This window comes from Papaver somniferum, chromosome 5, assembly GCF_003573695.1.
Source record: "Papaver somniferum cultivar HN1 chromosome 5, ASM357369v1, whole genome shotgun sequence".
NCBI lineage: Eukaryota > Viridiplantae > Streptophyta > Magnoliopsida > Ranunculales > Papaveraceae > Papaver > Papaver somniferum.
In genome coordinates, this window is record NC_039362.1 from 151,733,503 (window position 1) to 151,742,449 (window position 8,947).

At 36.8% G+C, this 8,947-nt stretch overlaps 1 protein-coding gene across 1 annotated transcript; it reads right to left on the minus strand.

Annotated features, from left to right (window-relative positions):
• Positions 1-2,134: 2,134 nt before the first annotated feature.
• LOC113283207 (probable magnesium transporter NIPA4) lies at positions 2,135-8,521 on the minus strand. Its single transcript, XM_026532389.1, has 9 exons — positions 8,093-8,521; positions 7,238-7,294; positions 4,983-5,073; positions 4,740-4,900; positions 4,501-4,628; positions 4,273-4,410; positions 3,575-3,667; positions 2,700-2,805; positions 2,135-2,619 (listed from the first exon to the last, which is right to left on the minus strand). Exons 1-9 carry the CDS (start codon positions 8,256-8,258, stop codon positions 2,522-2,524), a joined length of 1,038 nt encoding a protein of 345 aa, XP_026388174.1. The 5' UTR covers positions 8,259-8,521; the 3' UTR covers positions 2,135-2,521.
• Positions 8,522-8,947: the final 426 nt, after the last annotated feature.

Consider the following 8,947-nt stretch of genomic DNA (forward strand, 5'->3'; position numbering starts at 1 on the left):
TTTTCACTACTTTTCTGCTCTTTTTGCTCCGCAAGTCATCCAGACTTTATTTATTACCTAAAAATGCAAAATTAATTAATAAAAATATTTATTCTTGAAAACAATGAAAATACAGAATATGGGATAAAATGTAGAATTAATGCACAAAAGATGAGTTAAATGCCAACAAAAAGGGATAAATATATACAATATTAGGCACTCATCACTTGGTACTTCGTTGAAGAAACTACATCAACTACTTCTTCAAATCATCTCCGAGAAGCTAGCAATTCAAGATACAAGTCCTCAATGCATATAAAGAAGCATGAAAACTTGAGAACACTACTATTAGAAGACTTGCACAAAAGAAAACTTCATCAACTAGCAATTTCTTCATGAAGGAACAAACGATCTTTTGCATTCAAAAAATTCGTTCATCGAAAATGGGAAGTGTCCATTGAAAGATTTGCAAGCCAAGATTTAATTGAAGTACGTACTTATCAAGGGGAGGATCATACTAAGAGGTATTGACGATCGCGCTGTACTCTTTTTCCTTCGTCAAGGTTTTGTGCCACTGAGTTTTCTTTGTCTAGGTTTTAATGAGGTATCATTTGCGAGTCAATCACTACTCTATTTATTTGCACTCTTTTTCCTTCGCCTAGGTTTTTCCCTTTGGGTTTTCCTAGCAAGATTTTAATGAGGCAATGTCTTGTAGTGTGGTGTCATCCAAGGGGGAGTGTTGTAAATAAATATTTTGTGGATTTACACCATACTTACTCCTCCATATCATGTCTCCTTCTTTGTCCTTTTACATTCTCCACTAATTTGTAACTCCCATAACTAGTGTGATAACTTAGGCTTAATACCTTTAGTAGTGGGTATGCACTCCATAACTCCTCTAGTGTTAATGCCATCTTTACTACATTCTCTTATGTTTGTCTATAGATTGAGTCTCACTTCCTCTGTAATTGGCACATCTGGTGAGAATCTTCTTCTTTTCTCTCTTTTTGGATGTCTCATTTTAGTTTATAACAGATTATATTTTTCTTTTCTTTTGGGGGGTTTCAATCTAAAAATGCAATTCTTATTTTGGTCTTAATTGGATATCGCTTCATGTATTGCAAACCAAGTTCATTTGCTCCTCAATGTGCACCCACTTAATACAGTTCATAAATTTGCCCCATCTGCTCTAACAAATGATGAAGTTTCTCAACATATCCATTGTACAACGGAAAACACAAACCCAGCGATGAAATGTACCTGAATTGGGTACTACTACCATGAACTATTAGGTCCATTCTGAGTTGTAAAAGTCGTAAGGCGGGTGTCAGGCGGCTGAGTAGCGCCTAGCGCCTGGAGAGACTAGTCGGGGATTAGTCGGGAAAAAAATTAATGCATACATGATATTACCAAGAGATGGAGGGCTAAATAAACCATGTACTAAATAGATATATCATTCAATAATCCTTAAGATTTGCTACTTAGACTCACTACTTTTGTTACTCACTGCTTTTAAGTTTCTAAATACCTAAAGAACAACACAACAACAAAGCAGTCCTAAGTTACGAATTAAAACTAATACTTAAATAGTCTTATTAGATTTAGAGTTCAATATCTTCTTCTCATTCATTGCCATAGTCCACTTTCTCTTCAGCATCACCACCAATTATCCCATCTAATTCAACATCAGCATCGTCTTCTCTTGTGTTGGTAGCAGCCATTTTCGAGAAACTCTAAAGAAGAGATGAAGAACAGGGAAGAAGAAGAAGAACAGAGAGAAGAAATTATAGAAAGAGGACCAGCCGACCAGCGAAGATAAGGAAACCCTAGGGTTAACTTGGGCTAACTCAAAAAAATCGGTAAAAGTCGGCGCCTATTTATAAAATATCGGTCAAAGTCGGCGCCTAGGCGGTCAAATGCCTAATTCAAAAAATCGGTAAAATTTTTAGGCGGCCTTCGACTGCCAAGCGCCAAGGCGCCACCTTTTATAACTCAGGGTCCATTCCACAATGATAGTCTATTTCTCTTAAGTTTTCCAAGTCAATCATATAGCATTAGTTATCCAAATTATATTTTTAGGGCAACTAGGGATAGCCGATGGTGATCGAAAAGTTAATGAATTTTTGTTATTACTGCTTTCTAAATCATAAAGAAATTTCTGCTGCTTTTGAGAGGTATTTGGCTACTTGATATATATATATATATATATATGTACAAACTTAAATGTGCCAGGCAGATATTTCCTCACTCGATACACAGGGTGAGGCGTTCTGCTGTTTCATGTTTCACTTCAAGTTTTCAACTCTTCGTAGGTTATAAACAGGGTTTGATTTGACATACTCAGTTAATCAAGCTGCTAAAATTAGAGTACCTTCACACTAATCTATTGAAATATCACCTTTGCACTGGTAACACCCGCAAAAAAATATCAGAATCGACAGGGCAACAATTTCACCTTCACTCCGCGCAGCCAAATCTCAGGGCCGGCCCTGACAATAACAGGCAATAAACTTGGCCAATGCAGATAGACTTGTGTACTCGACTATGATGATCTTAAGGATTCCTGGCACCTAAGAGGAATGCCTTCTGGACCAAAGCCTTCCTCCTCGTCTTCGTTGTGCTTAGAACTGCGCGTGGAGCCTGGACAAGAATTCATTAGCCTTACTGTAAATAAACAGCTTAAAATAAAAGCTGGACTAGGTTAAAGATAAAGAACATACCATCTACCATGTCCTTAGTTTTGTGAAGAAGAAAGGTCCCTGAAAGGATTGTTACAAAACCACACAGCTCTGTTATAATCTGAGTAGGATTTTGCCGATCCCAGTCCTGAAATTAAGAAAATCAATCAATATATGGTCCGGTTAACCAGGCACAGGTGAAAGAAATGACTAGTTAAAGAAGATAAAATGGTCCGGTTAACCAGGCACAGGTGAAAGAAATGACTAGTTAAAGAAGATAAAAACACCATATACTTGCATGTTTCAAGCAATCCTAGCTCCCTAAGTTAATGGTTGGTGAGGGACAGCACTCCAGTAAAGATAGGTAACTGAATACTGATAAATAATCTACAAGAACATGCATGAGTAGGAAATCTTTGATCTAGGATTAATAATATAAAAAATAATATATAAGAGATGAGATTTTAATTTTTGAAAAATCTTTTGGGATTTTTCAATTTGGAAAGCCTACTTGAGCAGAAAATACATATGGCATGCTTGCGTACAATGACCTTAATTATAATGAGGCTGGTTCCACATTTATCTAGTTTTGCAATATTGAAAATAGTTTTTCTTTCATTCGAGGAATTTTATCCCTCGACAATTAGTCGAGGAACTCTCATCTATAATCTGGAGATGGATAAGCTCATCTACAACTCTGTCCAAGAGAGAGGTTCAGGAATGGCGGACATATAATTATAATGAGGCTGGTTCCACATTTATCTAGTTTTGCAATATTGAAAATAGTTTTTCTTTCATTCGAGGAATTTTATCCCTCGACACTTACTGCTAATTGAATAATTCACCATTGGTCACTTATACAAAGTCAATAAAGCATAATCTTTTTATTAACTATATATACCGACCATCATGCTTACCTTAAACATGATAACGCTTGCAAAAATGGTTAATGTTGTGAACATCGTATAATATATAGGTGATACAACTGCTGTGTTGAATGTATCAAGGGCCTGCAGACAAGATAACCAAAAGTTAAACATACTCCACCCAAAGATGGATAAAGGGCTGTACGTATGAAAGTCAGATTGCCAGAAAAAAAAAAGACAAGAAAACATGTTCAGTCCTTCTCTAACTGTAATCATCACTGGATAGCATCATCACATACTCTTATCGATTAAGGCAGGTGTCTCTACTTCTTTCGTAGACTACTTCATAGATGGGACAGATTTTCGGCACTACATTTTGTCTGAACAAAAGCGTAATCTTTGTTCACATTTAAAACATAAATCCATAAAATTGATGGCTACTTAAAATATTGACACAAAAAAGGTTCTTTCAGCTGCACTATAACTAATAACTACTGTTAGCAGAAAAAGAAGTCCTAATATGGAAGTGATATCCATTCAAAATTCACCGCATATCCATATTTGTATACAAGTTTTATGAAACCAATACTAAAGTAGCGACAGAGACAAATCAGTATTTAGTAAACATCAAATATTGTGTCGGAAGTTTGAACAGGTAAATATGCATCCACTGGTAAGCCATAACATGGATAATTGAATACTTTTTCATTGAAAAAGAGTACGAGTAGGGATTGAAGGCAACAGTCTACCTTATTTAAGTAGTTCATCTGAGTAAGGATACATGTGACTACAACCATGGTGAAAGCCCATGTTTGAGGGTATATTAACTGATTCATTCCAGAAAAGGTCAACTTCAACGCAATTCCAAGAGCTTTAACACTCATGACCTGTCACAAAGTTAAACAACTTAAAACAATATTATATCATATGTATGAAGCAGAAGTTTAACACCAAATTAGCACCTATGGCATACGTACCGATAGAGAACCTACAAGCGAACAAACCCCAATGTAGACCATTATATGTGTCTGCCCATACTCGGGAATATAACGAAATATGAGTACAATAACTGCTGCTATGACCACAGCTGCATACAAAAGAAAAGCTGCAGACAAAAGGCAGCATTAGATTATTTTAGCTCAGACTCTATTGAAGCGAACTAGGCAAAGAACTCAAGAAGAAAAGTAGCTCTCGAACACATAGAAAAAACATTTACCCGGCTCTGTAGCGAGGTCCCATACTTCTCTCACAGAATCAATGGCTCGTTCTTGAGGAGCATGCAAAACGATAGTTGTGGATCCCACAACACATAGAACACAACCAAGGATACCAAAGATATGTAGCCTCTCCCGTAATATGATATGAGCAAGAACAGCACTGCAACATAATAGTAATACAGTTTTTAGTACTGACTATGAGAGAAGGAAGATACAACAGGACACATGATTCTGTCTCATGCCTGATAATAATGCTAAGTGCACCAAGAGGAGTGACCAGAATAGCTGGAGCAAATGCATATGCTGCAAAATTAGCGATTTCCCCTACAATCACTGTAACAATAGATAGAGAAGTAACCTCATCAGTAGCAAAACTTTAATGGAAACAAGAACAGAAGATTTTCTTGAATTAATGATACTTAAACATTGAGAAAATAACCAAGATTTCATGAGCTATAAAAAGAATATCTATAAGTTTTACTACTGTTGACTAAATAATCCTAATAACTCATTGATATGATTATGGATCACCAAAATAAACTAGAGAACAAAACTAAAACAGTTAAAATACAATGCTTATATGTTGAAACTGAACTGGCAGGCAAGGGTATGATACCCTTCTTGAAGTTCCCAGGAACTTATAGATCATAAATAAAAGGTAGCTACTGACAGAATATTTCTAAGGCAATACACTGGCGTTAACAATAACATGGGACTGTACAGAACTACTTAATAAAGTGTGAAGAGTAAATATCAGGGGCGCTTGTGGCCCATACCTAAGCAATCACCCAAAAGGAGAGGGACACACTTGAATAATAACTGAACATCCAAAAGAGCTACATATCTAGATTGTAAAACTTAAGAAATTGAATGCACAGTGAGAAGAATATCAGCTAAATTTATTGGTGAAAATCAAAATTCTAAAGCTACTGGGACAAACTATAAACAGCATTACATTTTACTAAAAACCTCGAGCACTCTTCAGAAACAAGATAGGAAAAGGAAGCAGTACGAAAATTAACAAGTGTGATACTGAAACATGAGACTACATAACGAGTAGCAAAAATGATACATACATAATAGAAAACAAAGATGTTTTCAGTGTTAACACTGTTAAACAAAATAAGAAATGCTGAAAGCAGCAACCAAGGCAGGAACTAAAAATGGCAGATGCACTGGGAAGTCAAATTTTAAGCTGATGCGTCCCAAAGGAAGGATGAAAAAGAGAGGCCGTCCGAAGCTGACTTGGGATGAATCCATCAAGCGGGATTTGAAAAACCGGAACTTATCGCAGGATCAGGCGTTCGACAGACAAGCATGGAGAGCAGCGATACAAGTGGACGAGGTAGGATTTCGGTATGTAGACTAAACGACTCCTATTTCCTTTTGTTAATTTTACTTTATCCTCCAATAAGCGAACGCGTAAATGCAACCATGCTGAGTGTGCAAGGGGGAAACCCCCTGTAGCGCTGCAGTTGGCAAGATTGTGAAGGAGGGGACACCCACCCGTAGCGTCTGCAACATGGACAGGTTGTGAGAATATCCGAGTTAATGGTCGAGAATTCGTAATCCCATTAAAACGGTGTTTCTTCACCTGGCCTCAAAAATTAACACAAAAGCCACGCAGGTAGCGTCAAGTATGTGCCCACCGTAGTGTGGGTTGTGCAAGGCGTGACAAGTCGGCGTAAAAACTATGTTATACATTTATGAGATAATCTCTAGTCTACCTGGTACTTGCTACTGGAAAAAGACTTTGGTTTGGTTTGGCTCTAAGACGTAGAAAAATTATGTCCAAGGACTTATCTCTATCTCTACTATTATAATGAGAATGTGTTAATTTCAACCAATTTCACTAGAATGGGCATACTCTTATCCTCTTCAGGCTAAACTTTTCCCAGAATTTGTTTACAGAGATATTTGTTTAAGAATCATCTAATTGAATAGCTTTCCAAGATCGACAGCATCATCAATCAGATGAAGTCAACCTAATATTCACAACCAAAAAAGAAGTAAGTCCTGGCACACCCTTGGATTGGTGTGACCATTGTCAAGGAAATTGAATCCAACGTTAGATGGAGGTCTCGAGCCTTTCCACAACGAGTTAAATAAGAAAAAGGAAAAGTTAAATCAAATATTGCCACAAACTTATATAGTCACGGAAAAGATTGCCAGGTCGATGTAACATCAGTAACTTCGCTTGATGCAAGTTCAACACCATAAAAAGTTTTATTGATATTGCCATAAAACGGTAGTGCGGCATAAGTACAACAAACACTCAGATTTAAAAGCGATTCCACTATACCAGTTCCTCATTTTCTCCAAACATCACATCTCATCTCATGGTAGTCGTGTAGTTTACCACATAACGTAGATTAACAGATAAAGATCATACCACAACAAATCAAGCTTTACTGAATACAATACACTTGGGTGACTCATTATGATTGCGAAAGTTAATTCATCTGAAAAGAATAATAGAGCATTAAAGCAAACTCACTTGTTATCATGCCTACCCACCAAAGTGGCTCATATAGATATGAATAGCCTCCGTTACCTGCAAAAAGTAACCAGTGATTTGTTTTGCTGTGAGATTCTGTACATCATATTGGTATCCAATACCTGAGGAAGAATATAAAGGACATGCACAGAACAAACAAAAATGGTTTAAATTTTTTATTGGAGATGGTCAATGAGCATCACAAAGTCTCACCACTACAAAAAGATTATCTCGAAAAAGTACTATTTCCTTGAGGTTCTTACGACTCCCTAAATTATCTCAGGAAAAACACAAATATCAGCCACCTTGGCACCCGGGATATGTCGTTTCGTAACATATCTGCCCATGCATAAAATGAGAGTATAAATTTGTTTATTGGGTTTCCTTAAGCCATGGAACTCAATGCAGATTCTTGTGTACATTGCATGTTTGTGTTCCTCTGATCTTGTACCAGTCAATATGCATGCCCTCCCCGTCTAATCATACTCCCAAAAAACCTACTTCAGTTCTTAACCAACATAACCCGTGCAACAAACAAGAACATCCCAGTTTACTTTCTGTCTCTACCTCACCACTAATCAGAAGTCCAAAACACCAGCAGTTAACGACGTATAGTGATAAAATAAATGGACATGTCACGAACACTTCAATTCGACAAGGAAAATGAGAGCATGGATATCCAAAACCATTATTCTAAATTAAATTCCCACACTTTATGAATGAAATCTAATCAGTAAACATGTAATAGAACGCCACAAATTTCACCATCAACACAATGCCACAAAGCACATTTCAATAAACTTGCAGAAACCCTAAATGTTAATTACAATAAATGAATGAAAATTAAGAAATTACCTGCCCTAAGCCCAGAAGCAGCAGCTTTCTTTAATCCTTTTTTTTTAACTATAAAACTAGCACCAATGAAGAAACTAGATGATAAAGCCAGAATCAAACCCTTGATATTATCAGAAGACATGCCCTTATAAGAGTCTTTCCAACTCCTATTAACCACCTCATCCATGATGATGACTTATTACTAAAGTAAATCCCTAATTCTAAACAATAATTCGATGTCACAATATCCTTAAATTCCATGAATCCATCCTCTTCAATTCCATGAACCCTGAATCATCATGAGTTTCCCTTCCTCCTCCTCTTATGTCACTAACTTAGACAGAAAAAGCAGGCCGCGGTAATTACTTTTCGTGAAATTCGAAAATCAAAATGAAATCAGCACAGAAGAACGACGAGAAAGAGAGACAGAGAAAAGGGAAAGAGAGTAGCCAAGCTTTATGGCTATGGGGCCACGCAAGATGCTGTGTCTGAATATTTGTTGGAATGGCTCAAAGGATTAGTCCAAACATAGCCCAAGTATGATTGGCCGTATTGGCCCGTATCCAAACTTGAGCCCACACGGTTTTCGAAGGATTTGACGGTAGAAGAACCCTATCATGGGGATTGAAGAGTGGAAGTTTTGAGAGCCGACAAGGTGATAAAATCGGATCATCAAAAAGGATCATAAAAATATCTCAACTCGTAGATTATTTGGAATTACTAGATTATTTTCGTTTAATTTGTGTTTATGAGCTTAGTTAGCTTAGATAATCAAGTGTTAGGGATGGGTTTAGAACATAAAATTTATGAGAGGTAGATTTAAAAATACGAGTATTTTCTAATGCAATTCGGTGATGCTAAGAATTTTTGACGAGT